At 36.8% G+C, this 23,274-nt stretch overlaps 1 protein-coding gene across 1 annotated transcript in view; it reads left to right on the forward strand.

Moving 5' to 3' along the window:
* The window catches only part of AGK (acylglycerol kinase), a 105,249-nt gene that overhangs the window by 39,303 nt on the left and 42,672 nt on the right, over positions 1-23,274 (forward strand). The window contains exons 3-6 of the mRNA XM_003270821.4: positions 2,372-2,411; positions 5,779-5,858; positions 11,476-11,551; positions 21,664-21,756. Coding sequence (XP_003270869.1) covers positions 2,372-2,411; positions 5,779-5,858; positions 11,476-11,551; positions 21,664-21,756 — 289 coding nt within the window. The remainder of the gene's footprint in view (positions 1-2,371; positions 2,412-5,778; positions 5,859-11,475; positions 11,552-21,663; positions 21,757-23,274) is intronic.

Raw genomic sequence — 23,274 nt, forward strand, 5'->3', positions numbered from 1 at the left:
TTCAGTGAGAGCATTTGATTGGGAGGGATGCAAGAAGAAAAGTGAAACATGAATATCTGTTATTTCCTGTGGGGAGTCATTCAAAAAAACTTGAATATTTGTGAATACTGGGTGCGGAGGAAGAGAAGGTTGCACAACACTCTTTGCCACCTGGGCACAGGGGAGCAGAGTCACTTAAGCCAGTAGGGACTGGGCTGACTTGCGCTGGATTTCACAAGCGGTGAGTCTCCTAAAAATCTTTGTTATCGAACAACATCAGCTTTTGGGGTACTGATGTCATGATAATTTCAGTAAAACATTGTTCTTAGGTTTTTTTTGTTTTGTTTTGTTTTGAGACAGAGCCTCGCTCTGTAGCCCAGGCTGGAGCGCAATGGCGTGATCTTGGCTCAATGCAACCTCCGCCTCCTGGATTCAGGCAATTCTCCTGCCTCAGCCTCCCGAGTAGCTGGGATTACAGGCATGCACCAGCATGCCCGGCTAATTTTTGTATTTTTAGTAGAGACGGGGTCTCACCATGTTGGCCAGGCCGGTCACGAACTCCTGACCCCAAGTGATCTGCCCACCTTGTCCTCCCAAAGTGCTAAGATTACAGGCGTGAGCCACTGTGCCCTGCGGTTCTTAGGTTTCAGATTTCAGATTCACAGCATCCATACTTCCCCGTGGATGGTGTTCTCTTAGTGAAGCCGCCTGCTTTGTGAACTTCAGGGGTTGTTCGGCAGCCTGGCTATGGAATCACTGAGCAGCAGCCTTTGACAGCAACTCTGGCAAAAGCAAAGCTTGCTTATTGTTTTTCATTCACTGTAAATGTCAAATCACCCAGAGGAGGCTGTTGCCTTTTGAATTACTGTGAAAATGCAAAATTTAAAGTTTTCAATGTTATTTAAAAAGTCTAGAAAGAGAATATAAGCAAAATAACCTTTTTTCAAGTTTTTCTAGAGATTGGTTATTGTTCATCTTTTCTGGGTGTTTGATTTCTTAACTTTTGTTAACCACGTTGAAGTTACTATCTTAGCAGTGCCAGCAATGTGCATTTGCACAAGCTCTTAGATGAAGATTCTAGAGCCCCGTAGGTGACTGGAGCCATTTAAAATGCTTTTATGGTAGAAACCTATTTTAGAGACCTTGATGTTAAATAGGTGATCACATTCTGACAGAATGCTTTCATTTTTGGAAGCCAAAATTTTGCCTCATGACAAAATTCTCCATTTATGTTTTATTGTCTGACAGTGATATAAAAAACAAGTGATTTAGATAAGACAGTAGCAGAAGAAACTGAACATCAAATTTACTTGTGGCAAATGACCTAATTTCCACTGGGTAAGAAAAATGCAGGATATGTATATTAGTTTTCTGTTGTTACCTTAACAAATTACCACAAATTTAGTGGTTCAACACACCACAAATTTCTTGTCTTGCATTCTGTGAATTAGAAGCCCAAAGCAGCTCTCACTGGGCTAAGACAAAGTGTGGAAAGGGCTATGTTCCTTCTGGAGGCTCTAGGGGAGAATCCTTTTGCTTTTCCAGCTTCTAGAGGCCACCACATTCCTTGACTCTTCAGAGCCTTCTTCCATCTTCACAGCTGGCAAGGTTGCATTTTTCTGACTATTCTTCCATGATCACATCTGCCTCTGATCACAACCGGGAAACTCTCTGTTTTGGGACCTTTGTGGTTAGATTGGGCCCATCTGGATGATCCAGGACGATCTCCCATGTCAGGGTCCTAAGTTTAATCATGTCTGTAAAATCCCTCTTGCCATGTAAAGTAACATATCCTCAAGTTCTGAGGATTCAGATGTGGAAATTTTGGGGGGATGTGGCATTATTCTGGTTACCATAATATGGAAATATTTAACACAAACTTTTATTCAGAGGGTGTATTTTTCAAATGTGATGATAACTTGTTATCAGGTTTTTTTTGTTTTTTTGTTTTGTTTTGTTTTTTTTCAGCAGAGTCTCGCTCTGTCGCCCGGGCTGGAGTGCAATGGCATGATCTCAGCTCACTGCAACCTCTGCCTCCCAGGTTCAAGCGATTCTCCTGCCTCAGCCTCCTGAGTAGTTGGGATTACGGGCACCCACCACCATGCCCGGCTAATTTTTGTATTTTTAGTAGAGAGGCGGTTTCACCATGTTGGCCAGGCTGGTCTCGAACTCCTGACCTCAGGTGATCTGCCCACCTCAGCCTCCCAAAGTGCTGGGATTACAGGCGTGAGCCACCACGCCTGGCCTGTTATCAGGTTTTTAAGGAAATTTCACTAGGGTGTTTTTAGAGAAGAGGTAGGTGCCTATATTAAAAAATTAAAAAGCTCACAAATTTTGTTTGGATCATAATCTATTAAAGCTAATGATTATTCTCTTTTCCTTCCTTTGATAGTGATAACCTACTAAGGAGAGCAGCCTGTCAAGAAGCTCAGGTAATACTATTTAATGTGATAAAATTAAGCCCCTCCTTATCTTCATTGTGCAGAAAACTTAAGCTCTTTCAGGGGACTCGCACAGCGTCTTGCATCTGTGCAGTTTGGCTATTTTTTTAGCACTATCAGGATGAATCACACTGGGAGCCAACTCTGTGTAGAACTCCAGGAAGTTAACCATCTGTTGAAGAGCAGTTCTGACGCCCACCCCTGTAGACTGTTTGTTTCTGGATTGGTCCCAAGAACACAGAACTGGACTGGTAGAAGCTCTGGGAATTTGTGTCTGCAGTTGTCTTTGTAGATTTGGCTAACCCCTGAATCATCCCTGATCCGAATAACTCCCAAGGATATCAGTTCAGAACAAGTGTTACCTCTAAAAGTCAAATCTTCTTAAAATTGTTTATTCATATTTTTAAAGCTCATCTCCAAGTTCAACTGATCCATATCATGTACACTGTTATATTCCATGAGATTTTACTTAAATATTCATTTATATGGCTAATTATAGCTGGATTATAAATCCTTTCAAATATAAGACAGCATTTTTGCTCCCCCCACTGCAAAAATGTACATTACACCTTGCAGGTGAAATTCTGAGACTGAGTTTCCTTTTTGTTTTGTATCATTTGAGCTTATGATGTCAGAAATACCAAAATAGAAACATGAAAATCAAAAGTGGCAAATGTGTGAAGCATTTAGTAATAGAAGTAGGTGGCAGACCTCATGTTTGTTTCTGAAATGTTTTAATGGATGACAGTGACAATAGATACTATAAATTAATTCCTCTCTTTAGCGATTGTTACAATAGATACTATAAATTAATTCCTCTCTTTAGCAATTGTTACAGTATATACTATAATTCTTCTTTTTAGCGATTATTATCTAGCTGTTCTAAACCTGTGTTTTACGAATTTGGTTACTTCTTTGTTTAAATGTATTATCTTTCATATGCCTCTAAGTTGCTTTAGAAATCAATTCAAATAAACTTTAATATTAAATTAAAGGTGATCCCCGTCCCAAGCCAGTCATTAGTGACTGGAAAATCCTCCTGGAGTACAGTGGTGTGATCTCGGCTCACTGCAACCTCTGCCTCCTGGGTTCAAGTGATTCTCCTGCCTCAGCCTCTTGAGTAGCTGGGACTACAGGCGCACACCACCATGCCCAGCTAATTTTTGTATTTTTAGTAGAGATGGGGGTTCTCCATGTTGACCAGGACGGTCTCGATCTCAACCTTGTGTTCCACCTGCCTTGGTCTCCCAGAGTGCTGGGATTACAGGTGTGAGCCACCACACCTGGCCCCTTTCTTTCTCTCTTTAAGGAAGAGTAGACCTGTGTGATTGTAGGGCCCTCCCTTTCTTGTTGAAAATAAATGCCTCCACCTCTGTTCTCAATTCTCTCTCCTCATACTTTTTCAGGGATGATGTTCCTTTAGTTATTTTCTCCTTCTCATGTATTTCTTTCTTTCTTTTTTTTAGATGGAGTCTCGCTCTGTTGCCCAGGCTGGAGTGCAGTGGCGCAATCTCAGCTCATTGCAACCTCCGCCTCCCAGGTTCAAGTGATTCTCTTGCCTCAGCCTCCTGAGTAGCTGGAATTACAGGCACATGCCACCAAGCCTGGCTAATTTTTGTATTTTTAGTAGAGACGGGGTTTCACCATGTTGGTCAGGCTGGTCTCGAACTCCTGACCTTGTGATCCACTCGCCTTGGCCTCCCAAAGTGCTGCAATTACAGGTGTGAGCCACCTTGCCAGGCCTTATTTCTTTCTATTCTAATTCTCCACTTCCCCTGCATGTTTAGTTCCTTCCATCTCACAAATGGAAGTGGATTTGTCCTTATAGCCTCTGCTAGCTAATTTTCCTATCTGTGTACTTCCTTTTACAGTCTAAATTCTTGAAAATATGATATTTAATAACAAATCTCACATAAACTTAATGTAGTCTCACATAAACTCCTTAGCTCACTGCGAATCTGAGATTTGAGTTGCAAGTAGGAACAAACTTTAGACACTAAGAAACGAGGGCAAGGAGGAATAATCTTACTACCATAGGTGTGGAATCTGGTAGGCCAGAGAGAATGGTTAGTGATATCATTTCTGCCACATTCCAGAAATAGTATAGATAGAAAAAGGAAAAATTATAGTACTTGCAGATTTAGCAGCAAAATATTAAAGTCTAAGTAAGAATGAAAACAGAATAGAAATTATAATGTTCCAGAAACTTTTACAAAGAAATAGTGTGTCTTTTTCTCTACTTCAGAAAAAAAGTATTTTTGTTTTTGTTTTTGTTTTTAAAGCAAGCAATAGACAATAATAAGAAAGGCTCCAAAATGAACTGTCAGGGACATAGCAGATTTAGAGTAAGTTATTCAATAAAAAATATTTGCATTACTTTTTTTCCTCCTCCTAGCTTTACTTTGTACTTCCATACTAGAATTCTGCTTTCTTGGTTCAGGCCTACTTCCACCATTCAAGACCCCAAGTTTTGCCCATTTTGGTACTTTCCTATTCTTATTCTTTTTGTTGACCATCATTTCCAATTCAGACATAATAGCAAGAGTTCCCATTCATTTCTCATTTAGACTCCTCACATCTAGTCCTCTGCCTTTTAATTCTACCTCATCCTTGATCCTCTCTTTAGAGCTTAGAAAGGCTTTGGAATTAGAAGATGTAATATTCCAGGCTTGTAATTGATCAACTTTGTGACTTTCAGGAACTTAATCTTCCTGATTCTGGGCTTTCTAATCGGAAAACGGATTATTTTATACCTCCTTGGTTTCTGAGAACTAAGAATAATGTGTGTAAAAATGTCAAATAAAAGGTGCTTGGTATATATTAGTTACGTTTCTTTTCCCCTGCCAGTTGCTGCTATTTAGTTATCATACAGGGTTGCAAAGAAGAGAAGGCAAATAGAGTATTCGGTTTATTTTGTATGTGTGTAAACATATGAAGATTAACTGGTAACACAAAGATTCTTCATGAACAGATTTTAGTGATGACCTGGAGAGAATATTGTACTCTGAAAACTGAAGACATAGATTAAACTTCTCTCCTGACAGACTATGGCCTTACTAATTATATGTTATAATAAACCTAGCTATATCTTATAGAGAAAATAAATGTTATTTGCCTCTAGTAGATAAAGCAGGATTTTTTTATTCCAATACAAAATACAGCTTATTGTCATTAAATAATGTTACTTTTTGTTGTTGTTGATGGCGTTTTCGTTAATATGAGATCATGAAAGAATATTTTTCCCCAAGGGTAGACACCGTATGTGCTGCAAGTACATATTTTTTGGAATGAAAGAATACATGTGACATTTACCAAATAAATGGACTTTTACTGAAAACTTTGCTCTTTTCTTTTTTAGGTGTTTGGCAATCAACTCATTCCTCCCAATGCACAAGTGAAGAAGGCCACTGTTTTTCTCAATCCTGCAGCTTGCAAAGGGTAGTTCCGTTTGTGACTTGTTATATACTTGGTTTTTCTAAGGGGGAAAGAAATAACAGACTATCAGGCAGCTAGTGAGATTGTGTGGAATTGGAAGAATTAGGTTTAGTACTCTTCTAGCAATAAGATTCATTTGTAATGTAGAAATAACAGTTAAATGAGAAATAACTATAAAACTAATGGATGCTTAGCAAACTTGTCTAATTGAAGTTTAATAATCATTCCAGGATTAACACCTACAAAGATGTCTTATTTGCTTGGAAGTAGTCCCCTTGGGAGCGACTGCTGTACTGCTAGGGCGTAAATCCTTAGGCCATCTCTGTCCACAGGATGTTCAGAAATGGCCAAGAATACTGTGGGCTTGGGAGATCAGAAATGTTCTTTCCAAAAGGGATGATCCTTGAGCTAGGCCTGGGAGGAAGCAGGCAGGAGAAGACTACCCATTCTTCTCAGCTGAGGAAACGGCCCATGGGGCAGGGGCCTGGAGACAGGAGTGACCTAGTTATGGCTTTGTTATAACACAGGACAGCCTTTAACTGATCTGGCTGGCCTGGAAATGTCATGTCGGAATTGTGGGAATTAAGGTGTGAAGAATAGTTGAGACTTGGGTGTATAATGATTTGATCATGGCAGTTCATTGATTATACAAATGAACCACACTAAAACGTGGGGAGGCTGTATGTGGGGGTGGGGAGTGGGTGTGTGGAGACTCAAAGTCTGTTAAGGAAAAATAGGCAAAACTTTTTTTTTTACAATGTTAGATGTAACTGTTATTCAATTGGAAAGGTGAATACAAAGACTTTGATGGCTTTAGAATAAATAATTAACATTTTATTTTGAAAAAAATAGAATTAAAGGGTTGAGTGTTAAAAAGTGATATTTCTTATGTCCCTAATGTCCAGAACAATTCTTTTTGGCTTTTTGGGAATCAGAAAATTAGTAGGCTGGGTGCAGTGGTTCACACCTGTAATCGCAGCACTTTGAGAGCCTGAGGTGGGCAGATCACTTGAGCCCAGGAGTTTGAGACCAGCCTGGGTAACATGGTGAAACTCTGTCTCTACAAAAACACAAAAATTAGCTGGAAAAAATACAAAAATTAGACACACATGGTAGCATTTACCTGTAGTTGCAGCTACTTAGGAGGCTGAGGTGGGAGGATCACCTAAGCCTGGGAGGTCGAGGCTGTAGTGAGCCATGATCACGCAACTGCAGTCCAGCCTGGGCAATAGAGTGAGACCCTGTCTCAAAAAAAAAAAAAAAAAAAAAAAGAAAGAAAATTAGTAAGTATGTATTAAATTGGATTCTATAAGATCTAAGTAAAATGACATTAAGGTAATAAGAACAACAACAAGAAAGATAGTTTGGGCTAATTGTAAGTGGTAGGCATAATATTGTCTGGAGTAAAACACAGGGTCTCTGAAGTCAGTTTTTCTAGTCATTTATTGAGAGGCAGTGAGTGTGACTTCACAGACAGGAGGACACATCCTGCTTTATTTCTTTGTAATTCAGCGGTTTAATTCAGATTGTCTAAACAGACTATTCTGCCTAACTGAATCATATCTGCTGGGCTTTGTTAGAGCCGCTTCCCTCCCCCATAAACGCACCAGTCATAATGCCTATTGATCATTTTTGTTTAATATCAATACTAAATCATACCAACAAATCAACAAGCCCTAATATAACACAGTCAAAATACCCAAGATAAGTAAATTGTCAGTGGTGGCCTGTGGCTGAAGATAACAGAGAACTCTGCCTGGGTCTGGGAGTTTGAGGAACCTGGTCTGTTTACTGTTTTGCTGCTTACTAGCTCTGTGATATTGTGGGAGTTAATTCACTTCTTAAATCCCCAGTTTACTCATCTGTAAAATCAGAAAGGCAATAGTACATACTTTAAAAATTATTATGTGGAATAGGGACCTTTGGTATTAAATGAGATAATGCTTATTAGGCACAATTTCCATTTCATAATAAGCGCACAATGTAAGAAATATAAACTGCTGAAATTGTTACTCTTGACCATGGGTTAGGTTCAGAACAGTCTTCACTTCACTATCTCATCCTTCCCATAAGCTCTTGTACCTCTCCTTTGGCCTACTTCAGTGTAACTGTTCTATTCCTTAAGAGACCTAATAAATTAACAACTTGCCAATTTCTTTTTTTTTTTTTTTATTACTCAGACTTTTTTTTTTTTTTTATACTTTAGGTTTTAGGGTACATGTGCACAATGTGCAGGTTTGTTACATATGTATCCATGTGCCATGTTGATTTCCTGCACCCATTAACTCGTCATTTAGCATTAGGTATATCTCCTAATGCTGTTCCTCCCCCCTCCCCCCACCCCACAACAGTCCCCGGAATGTGATGTTCCCCTTCCTGCGTCCATGAGTTCTCATTGTTCAATTCCCACCTATGAGTGAGAACATGCGGTGTTTGGTTTTTTGTCCTTGCGATAGTTTACTGAGAATGATGTTTTCCAGTTTCATCCATGTCCCTACAAAGGACACGAACTCATCCTTTTTTATGGCTGCATAGTATTCCATGGTGTATATGTGCCACATTTTCTTAATCCAGTCTATCGTTGTTGGACATTTGGGTTGGTTCCAACTCTTTGCTATTGTGAATAGTGCCGCAATAAACATACGTGTGCATGTGTCTTTATAGCGGCATGATTTATAGTCCTTTGGGTATATACCCAGTAATGAGATGGCTGGGTCAAATGGTATTTCTAGTTCTAGATCCCTGAGGAATCGCCACACTGACTTCCACAATGGTTGAACTAGTTTACAGTCCCACCAACGTGTAAAAGTGTTCCTATTTCTCCACATCCTCTCCAGCACCTGTTGTTTCCTGATTTTTTAATGATGGCCATTCTAACTGGTGTGAGATGGTATCTCACTGTGGTTTTGATTTGCATTTCTCTGATGGCCAGTGATGATGAGCATTTCTTCATGTGTTTTTTGGCTGCATAAATGTCTTCTTTTGAGAAGTGTCTGTTCATGTCCTTTGCCCACTTTTTGATGGGGTTGTTTGTTTTTTTCTTGTAAATTTGTTTGAGTTCATTGTAGATTCTGGATATTAGCCCTTTGTCAGATGAGTAGGTTGCAAAAATTTTCTCCCATTCTGTAGGTTGCCTGTTCACTCTGATGGTAGTTTCTTTTGCTGTGCAGAAGCTCTTTAGTTTAATTAGATCCCATTTGTCAATTTTGGCTTTTGAACAACTTGCCAATTTCTGATGAAACATGGCAATTCGTTTAAGCAATAGCCAGTTATTTTGAGTTCCTGCTTCTAAGAAGTATCTACATTTTTAAAATTAATAAGCAAATTTTTCAGAGGAATTTTAGGTTCTTTTTACATATAAATATATTTGCATTTTTAAAGGTAGATTCTTGTTTAAAACTATAACATCTTTATCTAAAGGTAAGCTAAAATACTGCCACTGAAGGAAAGTCTTTTCTAAAGGCGTTGTCTCCTTTAGCAAGGTGAATCCCTGCGTGCTTCTAGGAAAGTCTGAAACTCTCCAGCATCCTTTTTTTTTTTTTCTTTTAAAAGCTTTCACTATTTAATTGCACTATTTTTGTCATCATGGCTCTGTCCTGACACATAATTTATAATTTATCATGTAGCTATTTCATTATGTAGTACTGGTTTAAAACTACGTAAGAGCTTTAAGAAATAAGATAACTATGTATTTAGCATTAATAAATAATACATAAAAGAGTAATTATTTTTCATGTGTGCCTGAGTCTGGAAATTGCTATAAGTACCTAAGGTTTTTATTTAGCCTCGGTGCTATCTCACCCTTAATTATGTAATAAATAATTTATTTCTTACTAGTAACACTTGTTTTTCAATCTTTTATATAGAACATTAGAAGGAAAAAAGTCTTCACCTTCATTTTAAAGGTTTTCTGAACTCATAACATCATATAAAGATGTGAATAAAGACCCAAATATTCTAACCTGATTTCTTAAACTAACTCAGAGGAGGTTACAGATTGGTTGTGATTGATATGGCAGATTGAGACTTCTTCAGAATTTTGCTTTTAGGAAATAGATCTGATCCACTTCCAACTGATCCTTTCCTACCAATCTAGTAATGAAAGGAACCCTGGAAGGAGAATTGTTTGCAGTATCACTAGCTCAGTGCTTTAATGTTGGGTTAAGCCCCCAGAAGTGGTGAGCTGGAAAGGAGAAATTATCATTTACCCTTTTATGTTCATTCTAATAATCATTCAGAGCAGTAGAAAGGTAGAAAATATTTAATTTGCTTATAATACACTCAAGCCCTTGGTTTGAGATATTCTTTTGGATGGTTCTTATGAAAATTTGTGCAAGCCTCTCAATTTCTATTTTAATTCATAATAAGAAATGATTTGTGTTCTATATGCCATTTGGTGGTTCTTTTTAGTTTAAACAATATTGAGTTTGGCCTGTGCGTAACTATACGTGTTCCTCATTAGCTGCCTTTGTAGCTAAATATACAATGTCTGTTCTATAAAATATCCTTAAGTTCTTATATAAAGTATCCTTAAGGTCAAAGGATACATCTTTAGTTTAAAAATAAGAAAGAGGACTGAGTAAATGTGGATATAAAAGTTAGGTGTTTGACATTCATTGAAAGTACTGGATTTTTTTTCTCCTTATGTAATAGTTGAAATACTTGAGTAAAAGACAGGTCAACTAATTGGTATGTTTCAACATTAGTTTGACTTTGAGACTGTGCCATTGGTGGAAGAGACTGTTTTGCAACTTCTGCATCCCTAGATTCCTAGACTGTGTTTTTGAATTCTGACCTGAATTGGACAAGAGTTCACTGTCAGAATGATATGCATAATACTTTTGAAATATGCAAACACTTTGAAGGCTGTTTTTTCTCCTTATAAGACATCATGTTGTTTCCTTTTCTTTAGAATTTACATGTCTACATTTGGGGCAGTTTTATTCATTCATTTGTGCATTAATTCATCAGATAGTTAGTACTTTCTGAGTATGCCATACATAATCCTAGAGGTCAGGAGATTCAAGGATTAATAAGATTTGGTATTTATTTTTGGAAAGCTTCCAGTCTAGCCCTGACAACAGTCTTGGAAGTCTCTAATCACCATACAGTGTGAAAGTCACTAACAGAGATGTGTATAAGGTACTAGAGGAGCACAGAGAGGGCATGACAGTGCCTGGGAGTTTCAGACAAGCTTCTCGTGAATTAGTAGTTTTGTCTGCTTTGTCATGTTGTATTCCTAGCTCCTCCACCTGTGTCTGTCACACAGTAGGTGCTCAATGAATACTTGAGTGAATCAAGCATTGTTGCCTGAATGGAACCATATCTAGTGTTTGTTCTTCCCCTAGAGGAACTGCAGTGTGAACTATAAGCCTCCCAAATGGATAAGAGCTTATTGCATTAGATAAACGGCAAATTCTCAGAGGCCCCAGAGTTTAAGGTTCTATTTTTCCATTCATATTAACTCATTACTTGTTGTTAAACTTTCTGTACTTGAACAAATAAAGGAAACCCGTATTGTATAGTCTTTCTTATTCTGCCCTGAAGAAGATTGTAAGGCTTTTTGTTCTTCCTCTTGATAACCTGTGTTAAAATGTTTGTATTTTTTCCTTTCTTACAGAAAAGCCAGGACTCTATTTGAAAAAAATGCTGCCCCGATTTTACATTTATCCGGCATGGATGTGACTATTGTTAAGGTAAGAATGGCTCCTGAATGTTTATTTCACCCAAACAGCTGCCTCTTATAACAACCTCTTCTCTTGGCTTCTTAGCAAAAATTGCTCATCACAAGAGCAAAGAAATTAATGTTATATCCTGTTCTGACGATTAATAAATGTAGTTTTGTTTTTTTCCAAATAGTGTCAGCTTTTCATTTTCAGAATAGGATTGGATGGAGGCTTGGAGAACTTGATACCTTTCATCTGAGAGATAGGATGTGGAATTACATCTCTTGGAAGATGAAAGTTGTTATAGCTGTAAGAATTCTTTTTCCTGAAAATACACAACCTTCAAGTTTGAGTAATTAATTTAATTTCTCAGTAGTTTGACAAACAGGTAAACCATTTTCTCTCTGGTAAGGAATTATCTTTGGTGAAGAATTTTAAATGGTAAAGCTTTAGAATTTGTGAGATTTAGTTAAGAAGAAAAGGAGGCAAGCATAAATTACAAGGAATTGTACTATTTCAAAGATGCAGGACTCTACTTGTTGAATTTTAAATGAGATATATGTGGGTAAGTACATACATGTGTATATAGTGAAAACCTCTCTTACTGTGGTTATAAGTCTGTTGACCAATTTCTAATATTGTACACTTCCAGGAAATCATAGAAGTTAAAAAGGATCATTTAGTCTAGTTTACCATGCAATGTTGAACCCTCTTTTCCAACTTTTCTGTCATGATTTTCCAGTTGTTTGCCCCTGGGGATAGGAGAAAGGGGAAGAAAACTAACATATATTTGAGTACCTGTAATGTGGTAGGTATGAGAGACCCTAGTATGGTTATGTGAGACTGATGTTTGTTTCTCTAATGATTGGTGAAACTCACAGGTAAAACCATCTGGATCTGGAGCTTTCCTTGAGGGGAGATTTTCGTGTGTGTGTGTGTGTGTGTGTGTGTGTGTGTGTGTGTGTGTGTGTGTCTGTGTGTGTGTGTAGAGACAGGATCTCACTATGTTGCCAAGGCTGGTCTCAAACTCCTGGACTCAAGCGATCCCCGCTCCTTGGCTTCCCAAAGTACTGGGATTATAGGTGGAAGCTACCATGCCTAGCCTTTTTTATCTTTTTTTAATTTTCTTTGTACATTAAATTTCTTTAACAGTTCTAGAAGTACTCAGGTTTTATTCTTGACTTAGTTTTTGTAAGGTAAATTCTTCAAGGAATTTGTTTCATCTAAATTTTCAAATTAATTGACATCAGGTTGTTCATAATATCTTCTATTTAACTTTTAAATTTCTATAGCATATGTAATGTCTTATTTTCATTCTCAATATTGTTTATTTGTACCCTCTCTTTTTCCCCTCAGTAATCTTGTGGGAGGTTTGTCAATTTAGCCCTCGCCAAGAACCATTTTTTGGCTTATTGATCCTCTTATTTATATTTCATTCATTTCTGATTTTTTTATTGTTTCAGTCATTCTACTTTTTAAAAAAATCTTTTCTGCTGTGCTTTTTCTGACATTTTAACGTCATCACTTATTTCATTTTTACCTTTCTTTCTTATTGTATGTATTTAAGCTACAGATCCACTCTACTGCTTCAGCTACTTTTTGATGCATAATATTTTTATTATTTATTTTTAAATATTTTCAAATTTTGCTTGTGATTTTTCTTGATCTATGTGTTTTTGAATTTCCAAATCTAAAGTTTTTCTGATTGTCTTTGTTAATGATTTCAGACTTAATTGCATTTTGGCCAAAAAATGTAGTCTATGAAATTCTAGCATTTTAAAGTTTGTTGAAATTTGTTTTATGGTCTAACATGTGCTCTGTTTTCATAAATGTTGTATCTATGCCTAAAAATAGTATATATCAGTTATTGGGCACTATGTTCTATATAAGTTCATTAAGTCAAGTCTGTTAATTGTGTGGGTTCAAATCTTCTATGTCCTTACTGAGTTTTTCTACTGTTTTAACTATATAAATTATCAAGAGGGGGTGTTAGAAATCTCCCACTATAATTGTGGATTTGTCTATTTCACTACATAGATTTGTCCATTTTTGCATTTTGTATTTTGAGACTATGTTATTAGATGCACTAAAGTTTCAGATTATTTCATTTTTCTTACATTTTGACCCCGTCATAGAATGACTATTTTTAGCACAAATACTGCCTTTTGTGATAGTCTATCTTATCTAGTATTATTGGTAATTTACACTAGCTTGCTTATTTTAGTTTTTGCCTGGTATAATTTTTATATCCCTTTATTTTCATCTTTTTTCTCTCCTGAGATTTTAGATGTATTGTTGATAAAAGCATGAAAGCAGGATATTGTAAAGGCCATTTTCTCATCTTTTGACTTGACTGTTTAATTCATTCCAACATTCTGTACCAATTATCTATTGCTACAGAACAAACGGCCTCACTGTTTTTCTGCTTATGATTCCATTGGTCAGCAGTCTCGCCTGGGCTCATAGTGGCGTGGCTGAAGAAGGGTGGTCTTCGATGGCTTTACTTACATGTCTCCAAGTTGATGCTGGCTGTCCCCTGGCTCATGTGGTCTCCACTATGTATCTTCACATGGTAGCTCCGTTCCCTGAAGTCAGTTACAGATATCCTCTAATTTTATCCCTAAATACTTTTATGTGTATTTTTAAACAAATAAGAATACTTTTATATTTATCTACAGTGCCATTTTCATACTTAGCAAAAGTAATGATTCTCTTTTATCATCTTACACTATCTAACCCCATCTTATACTATCAAATGTCCTGTGACTCATGTATTTGTGATTTTTTCCAATTTAAGATACTTATCAATTATATGCAAGTACTAATATGTACATTACGTATACAAAAAATAGACATTTAAAAGGATGAGATTAAAAAATAAATAGAAATATTAATGTTTACTTTTTATGCCTCAGTAGAAACCACTACTCTTTACAGAGTCTTCTTTCTTTTGGATTAGCTTTTATTTTGAAATAATCTCAAACTTATAAAAAATGTACAGAAATATTCAAATTCCCATATCACTTCACCCAAACTCCTCAAATACTGCATTAACATTTTACCATGTTTACACATGCTCTCTCTTTACATGTATGTGTGTGTATATGTATGAATGTGTGTGTATATATACATACACACACATGTGTGTATATATATATACATATATATGTATGTACACATATATATACACACACACACACGTTATTTTCTGGCTTGTTTGAGAGTAAGTTGCAGAAAAAATGTCCCTTTATCTCTAAATATCTATATCCTAAAAACAAGGGCACTCTGTTATATAACTGCAAGAACAGTTATCAAAATCAAGAAATTATCATTGATGTACTATTATCTTGTAGAATTTTTTTTTTTTTTTTTTTTGAAACGGAGTCTCACTCTGTCACCAGGCTAGAGTGCAGTGGCACGATCTCAGCTCACTGCATCCTCTGCCTCCCGGGTTCAAGCAATTCTCCTGCCTCAGCCTCATGAGTAGCTGGGATTACAGGAGCACGCCACCACACCCAGCTAATTTTTGTATTTTTAATAGAGACTGAGTTTCACCATGTTGGCCAGGATGGTCTCGATCTCTTGACCTCGTGATCTGCCTGCCTCAGCCTCCAATTGTTCCATGAATGCCATTTATAACAAAAGAAAAAACACTTTTTCTTGTTCTGCATCCAATCTGGGATCACATATTGTATTTAGTTGTGATATTTGTTTAGGCAACTTAAAAAAATTCCTCAATTTTTTTTTTTAAGAACATCCTTCAGTTTGGGTTTATCTACTGTTTTGTTATAATTAGATTCAGATTATGTAGTTTAGCGGAAGTACCACAGAATGTTGTGTCTTTCTCAATGCATAATTTATGTAAGAGTCCTGTGAACTCTTTAAATTAAATTTTTAGCTTGAGATTTTTCAGATTATCCAGGTAGCATGCATTTGGGTTACTTATGTAAGCACTAGCCTAAAGTTGTGGATTCTCAGGGAAGATGTTTATCCCTTCATTTAGCACCAAATTTCAGAAAGACGAAGGTTTTTTTGCAGTGCCCTGGGAATAGTCTAGGAGTATGAGTGAGTCAACCTTGTTTTTATTCTCTCTAAACTGCACATGCAGTCTTTTGGGTCCTGGTTTATAGTGGGGTGTGGTTCTGTACTAGATTCACTAATCTTGAGCAGGTCCTGGGATTTTTGTTTGCTTTTCCTAGAACCTGGTGAAACTTTGAAAACCAACATTCAGATCTACCTGGTTTACTAGATGCCCTCAAAACATTTACTGTGTAGGTGCTAGTTTTATATTTAGTGTTCCTTACTTTATTCTCGTTTATTGATGCATCAAAGATGTTTTCATTATTTTACTCAGTAGCTTTAATTCTCATTGGCAGGGTACCTAGCCTACCATTCTTTTAGAAATGGAATTGTAGCACTTCACATAGCTGGTTTTATTGAAGTCACATAAAGCTCGGTGAAGTTGAGTGTTATCATCTTTATTTTGTGAATGAGGAAATTGAAGATACAAACATCCAGAAACCTTCCCTGTTATACAATTAGTAGTGACAGAACTGATTTAAACCCAGGTCTATCGACTCTAAGGCATGTGCTTTCTACCTTTGGCTTTGTCTCCTATTTGACCTGAAACCTCCAAGACAACCTGTTTTCATCCTTAGGACAGCACTATTAGAATATTCTTCCTAATTTTGAGAAGAAATCTGTTGCCCAAGAGTTTTTACACATAGGTCAGTGGTTTTCAACTCTGGCTGAATATCAAATTACCTAGAAATGTTTAAAAATATAAGTTGTACCCAGGTCACACTCCCTAGATATAACTAATGTGAAGTGGAGTCTGTATTTACAAAATAATTTCATTCATTCATTCACTTGCTCATTTGTTTATTCATTCCCAGGTGATTATAATGTGTGGTTGGATTGAGAATCATTGACTTCAGGCTTGGTTCTATCCCATGGGTTCATGTGAAACAAGCCTAATCTTTCTTCTGCAAAATAGTCTTTGGAATAGTAAAGAATGTTATCCTGATGCTCCCTTGAGCCTTCTGTGGTTTAAACATTTCCAGTTTCTTCCCAGGGGTAATGGTTTCAAATCTGTCACATTCCTGATTGTTCTCTTAGATATTCTCCAGTAGTACCCAGAAATGAGGTATGGGCTATCTAAGGAAGAGTAAAGCAAGACCACCAAGTCTCTTGTTCCACATACTATTCTTTCAAACAGCTCAAGCTCAGACTCTTTTGTTGTTGTTGATATATCATATTTTGAGTCATATTGGACTCATTATTTTGTTTGCTATGTACCATCAGGCCACTTTATAAAAAAGTAGACTTTATTTTTTAGAGCAGTTTTAGGTTTAAGGAAGAATTCAAGAGAAATCACAGAATACCTATATTCCTTCTCTCCCCCGCCCACAATTTCCTGTATTATTAACATCTTGCATTAGTGTTATACATTTCCTACAATTGATGAGCCATTATTGATGTATTATTATTAACTCAAGTCCATAGTTTTCATTTGCATTTGCTCTTTTCATTTACATAGTTTTCATTTGCATTTGTGTTGCACAGTTCTATGGGTTTTGACAAATGCATAATGCATTGTGTTCACTATTATATTATCAGACAGATTAATTTCACTGCCCTAAAAATCCTCTCTGTTCTTCTGCTGTACCTATTCATCCTTCCCTCCACAGCTGTTTTTACTGTCACCATACTTTGCTATTTTTAAAATGTCATATAGTTGGAATCATACAATATGCAGTCTTTTCAGATTGGCTTCTTTCACTTAGCAATATGCATTTTAGGTTTCTCCATTGTGTTTTCATGGCTTGTTAGCTCATTTCTTTGCTGAGCAATAGTCTATTGTCTGAATGTGCTACAGTTTATCCATTCACCTACTGAAGTACGTCTTGGACCCTTCCATTTTAGCAACTATGAATAAAATTGCTATAAACATTAATGTACAGGTTCTTGGGTGGACATAAATAAGTTTTCTAGTCATTTGGGTAAATGCCTAGGAGTGCTTTTGCTGGATAATATGGTAAGACTATGTTTGGTTTTATCGGAAACTGCCACTCAAAGTGGCTGTACCATTTTGTATTGTTACCACTAGTGAACCAGAGTTCCTGTTGTTCCATATCCTCGTCAGTCTTTGCTATTGTCAGTGTTTTGGATTTTAGCCATTGAAATAAATGTATAATGAAGTCTCGTTGTTTTAATTTGCAATTCCCTAATGACATATAATGTTGAGTGTATTTCTGTATGCTTATTATCCATCTGTAGATCTTTGGTGAGGTGTCTATTCAGATCTTTGCCCTTTTAATTGGGCTGGTTTCTTTTTGTTGAGTTTTAAGAGTTATTGATATATTTTAGATGCAAGGTGTTTGCTATGCATTTTGCATATATTCTCTCTCAGGCTGTGGCTTGTCTTTTTATCCTTATAATAGTGTTTTTCATAGAGCAGAAGTTTTAAATTTTACTGAATTTTAATTTATCAATTTTTTTTCTTTCATGGATCTTGCTTTTGGTGATGTATCTAAAAACTCATCACCAACCCCAAGATCACTTAAATTCCCTCCTGTGTTATTTTACCTTTAGGCCTATGATCCATTTTGAGTTAGTTTTTTGAAAAGTGTAAGGTTAGTGTCTAGTTTTTTTTCTGGGAGGGGGCAACTGTTAGGCCACTTTTTTATCCTTCCTCTTTTAGTGCATTTGGGATTTTTTTCCTAAGATCAGAGCCTCAAATATATTAATATTATCTCTATTAATCTTTGAAATTATGGTCTGTCAAATCTGTCAAGATCTTTTAAAATTTTTATTCTTTTATTCATGTACCTTTTCACATTTATTAATTTGTTTTTACAAATATTTATTTAGTGCCCACTATGAGCTAAGCCTTGTTCTAGGTATTGGGGATATAGTCTTAACAAAATAAATTCCCTATCTGTCCTTAAAGAGCTTCATTTCAAGGTTTGAAAGCAAGAATGCAGGTGAGAAACAAATATATCAGTAAACATATAATTTGTCAGATGGCGATGAGTGCTAAGAAGAAAGATTAAGCAGGGTAAGGAGACAAAGGCTAATAGGGGTGTTATTTTACTGCAGGTGGTCAAGGAAGGTGGGTCTGACAAGATGAGCTTTGAACAGACACCCAAAGGAAATGAGTTAGTCATGTAGATGCTTGAGGAAGAAGTATCACGGTATCATGAGCTGTGATACTGCATATCCAAAGGTCCTGAGGCATGTGTGTATTTGACATATTTGAAGCATGGTAAAGAGGCCAGTGTAATTGGAGTGAAATGAGCAAAGGGTGAGAGTAAGAGAGGATGAGGTTAGAGAAGTAAGGAGGAGCAAATGTCAGCTTTGTATCATTTATGTATCTAGTAAATTACCTTTCACTTCCATTGTTGACAAAGTATTGCCTAAGAAAAGGCTGAAGGGGGACCCTTAATGAAATGTCCTAGGAATCTTCCAGCAATTTGACATCATTCCAATGAGCATCACATTTTGGACATAGATATTCAATTGGTAGCTCATCCACTTACTTGTTTTCTAGCATGTTGTTTCCACATTTCTTCACTTTGACCACAGGGATATCATCAAGTGACTTGCCAGGCGTCTTGCTAAAGACCTGATGTAATGTGTCTGTTTAATTTCCAAGATCTACTGATGTAGCTAATCTGTCAAAGAAGGAAATGAGGACAGTATGAAATCACTTGGCCTTAGTGAGAACACAGGCTAATTCCTCATGATCACTTATTTCTGGGTGTTCATGAACCATCCTTTTCATCAGGATTGACATATATACATTTTTTTAAAGTCAAATATTTGCGAATATGTAACTATAAATCCCATAATTTTATTTTTAGAATAAAAGTGGAACTATTCATCCTAAAATTAGATGGTAGTATTTTAAGGAGGCTTCCTTTTTCCTGTGTGTTCACTGTGAATTAATGTCATATAGGACTTACTGGCTCAGATACTGGAGTCTTTTCTCGCACTAGTTGGATGTCCAACAATTCAATTCAATTTGATTCAATTCAATTCTGACACCAACGCCTGGAGTTAGTGCAGACTCCAAGGGGTTAAGGGCTCAGTTTCACAAGACTGTCCACACTTCAGGCACCAGTCTCACATCCTGGGGAAATGGTCACCTGTTCTTCTGACCTGCCAACTACAAGTCGAGGGTTCTCCCAACCCCCTCCTCAGGTTCGGTAACTCAAACTCAGGAAAGCACTTTGCTTAGTTTACCAGTATATTATAAAGGATACTACTCAGGAACAACAAATGGAAAGATACATAGGGCAAGGTATGGGGGCAGAGGGATTGGCATAGAGCTTCTATACCCTCTGTAGGTATGCCTCCTCTCAATACTTCAATGTTGAGGTATTTGCTTCCAGCCTGGAAGCTCCCCACACTCCATTGCTTAGGAAGGTTCCCTTAAGCAGGCATGATCAATTAAATCTTTGGCTATTGGTGAGTAAACTCAATCTCAGGCCCCTCGCTCCTCCCTGGAGGTTAGGGATGGGGCTAAAAGTTCCAACCCTCTAATCACCTTGCTGGTCCTTCTGGTGACCAGCTCCCATCTTGAAGCTATTCAGGGGCCCACCAATCACCTCATTAGCACAAACTGGCAAGATTGAGAGGGCCTTGCCATGAATAACAAAAGACATTTTTATCACTCAGGAAATTCCAGGGGTTTTAGGAGCTCTGTGCCAGGAACCAAGAACAGAGACCAGATATATATATATATATATATATATATATATATATATATATATATACACACACACACACGTATATATGTACATATATATATACACACACGTATATATGTACATATATATATACACGTATATATATATGTACATATATACGTGTATATATCTATATATATGTATGTATGGTTTTTTGTTTGTTTGTTTGTTTGTTTTCCTGAGACAGAGTCTCGCTCTGTTGCCCAGGCTGGAGTGCAGTGGTGTGATCTCAGTTCACTGCAATCTCCACCTCCCAGGTTCAAGCGATTATCCTGCCTCAGCCTCCTGAGTAGCTAGGATTACAGGCGTGCATCACCATGCCCGGCTAATTTTTGTATTTTTAGTACAGATGGGGTTTCACCATGTTGGCCAGGCTGGTCTTCATCTCCTGACCTTGTGATCCACCTGCCTTGGCCTCCCAAAGTGCTGGGATTACAGGCGTGAGCCACTGCGCCTGGCCCAGATATATATATATTTTTTTATTATGCCATAGGTGCTTAAGCCCATCTGAAATCCAGATATTTAATTTTTATCTATTAGTATGTATAGTGTGATATCAATTGGAGGGAGTGTTTCCTATTTTAATATTAGTTGCATTATGTCTATTGAAATTTAGTGTTTAGTTTTAGAAGTATACATATTATTGGTGGCTTAAATGGTTCATTTAAGTCTATGTATGTATCTGAAATAAAATGGTATCAATAAAAATGGTAAGTCTTAGGCATTGTTTTGTGACTACTTTGAATCATACCTGTATTTCTTTATGTATGGTCATAACAAAACAATAATAACCTCCTTTTATTTAGTGCAATACCAGTTATGAACAGTTACCTTACCAGTTGCTTTACATACTGCTTTACAACTGTTTTACAGAGAAGCTATCATTATTCCCTCCCTCAACACACATAATTTCAGTGATGAGGAAATTAAGATCCATAGAATTTAAGGTCACTCAGCTAAAAAGTAGCAGAGTTGAGATTTAATCCGGGTTTCTTGGGCTCTGACATCTGTGCTCTTGTTATTACATCTGCTTGTCCCTATTTGCATGTACACTTGATTTCCTATAAAGGATGTAATAGAATGTGCACTGGACTGGAAATGATGCCTTTGACTAGCTAGCTGTGTAGCAGGCAAATTATTGGGTTTGAATTTTATTTTCAAAGTATGGAGCTGATTAGATGGTTTCTGAGGTCCCTCTGGCTCTAAAAGTGTAAAACTGTAACAACTATACATAATTGCTTTGATAGCTATTTTTTCATGTCTATCAATTATGTAAAATTTACGAAGACAGTCAATGTAAAACTTTAAAGAAGATATCCCACATTTTTAAACCTTTAACCTTGTGGCTCTAGGTTGATAAACTCACCAAAGGCTTCCTTGGTATTTCAGACAGATTATGAGGGACAAGCCAAGAAACTCCTGGAACTGATGGAAAACACAGATGTGATCATTGTTGCAGGAGGAGATGGGACACTGCAGGAGGTATGACTGTTTTTCTCTTTGAAACTATCTTGAAGGTGAGAAAAATGGAAATTAAATCCTAGAGCAATGGTATGTTGTAATTTAAAGAAATTTTTTATTTTAATTCATTATTTTAGGATTGTTGCTCTCTAAAGCTAGTATAGCTTTAAATTTTTCTCATGCACTTCCATTTCATTGCTTTTTGTAAACCCTCTACCCGGCATATAGAAGGATTTTTGTATTATCATATTTAAGTTTGATAATATTGAATATAACAGAAGATAAAATGGTGGTGGATGGGATAATCTTGTTATATTTTGGAGACTCTTATGAAGTAGCCCTGTTTGTAATGGAATCATAGTTTCTATCAATAGGTATGTTTCTTATAAAATAAACAAATAGATATTCAGCTATCCATTCTCATGTCATTTCCATTACATATAATATTATACTACATTAATAGGAAGAGGTATACATGTTAAGATACATGCATCTGCTTTTGTTTTAATATTGCATCTTCTCAATGAGATACCACTATGCACCTATTAGAATGGCCAAATTTCAGAACACTGGCAATATTAAATGCTGGCAAAGATGTGGAGCAACAGGAACTCTCATTGTTGGTAGGAATGCAAAATGGTACAGCCACTTTGGAACAGCTGGGTGTTTTCTTACAAAACTGAACACACTGTTAACATACAATCCAGCAATTATGCTCCTTGGTATTTACCAAAGGAGTTGAAATCCTGTGTCCACACGATTGCACATGTAGCAGCATTATTCATAGTTGCCAAATCTTGGAAGCAGCCAAGATGTCCTTTAGTAGGTGAGTGGATAAGTAAAGTGAGATATATTCAGACAATAGCTATTATTCAGCACTAAAAAGAAGTGAGCTATCAAGCCATGAAAAGACATGGGGGAAACCTAAATGTATGTTACTAAGTGAAAGAGGATAGTCTGAAAAGACTACATACTGTGTGATTCCGACAATCTAATATCTGGAGAAGGCAAAACTATGGAGGCAGTGAAAATGTCAGAGGTTATCAGACGTTGAAGAGAGGGATGAATAGGCAGAGTACAGAGGATTGGTAGGGCAGTGAAACTATTCATTATGATACTGTAAGGGTGAATACATTTGTGTTATACACAAATTTGTTTAACACAAATTTTGTGTGTGTGTATATTTGTTATACACAAATGTATAAGTGTTATACATTTGTGGAAACCCGTGGATGTACAACACCAAGAGGGAACCCTAATGTAAACGATGGACTTTGGGTGATGATAATGTGTCAATGTAGGTCCATCAGTTGTAACAAATGTGCCACTCTGGTGAAGGATGTTGATAATGGGCAGAAGGTTCACGTATAGGGGGCCAGAGGGACATGGGAAATCTCTGTATTCCTCTCAATTTTGCTGTGAACCTAAAACTACTATTAAAACATAAAATTTATTAATAAAGATACCCTTAATGCTTACTTTGGTCCATTACGGGCAGTAAGTATGTTACCCTGCAAGTACTCTTCTTTTCTAGCAGCA

This window comes from Nomascus leucogenys, chromosome 13 (genome assembly GCF_006542625.1).
Source record: "Nomascus leucogenys isolate Asia chromosome 13, Asia_NLE_v1, whole genome shotgun sequence".
In the NCBI taxonomy this organism is placed as follows: domain Eukaryota; kingdom Metazoa; phylum Chordata; class Mammalia; order Primates; family Hylobatidae; genus Nomascus; species Nomascus leucogenys.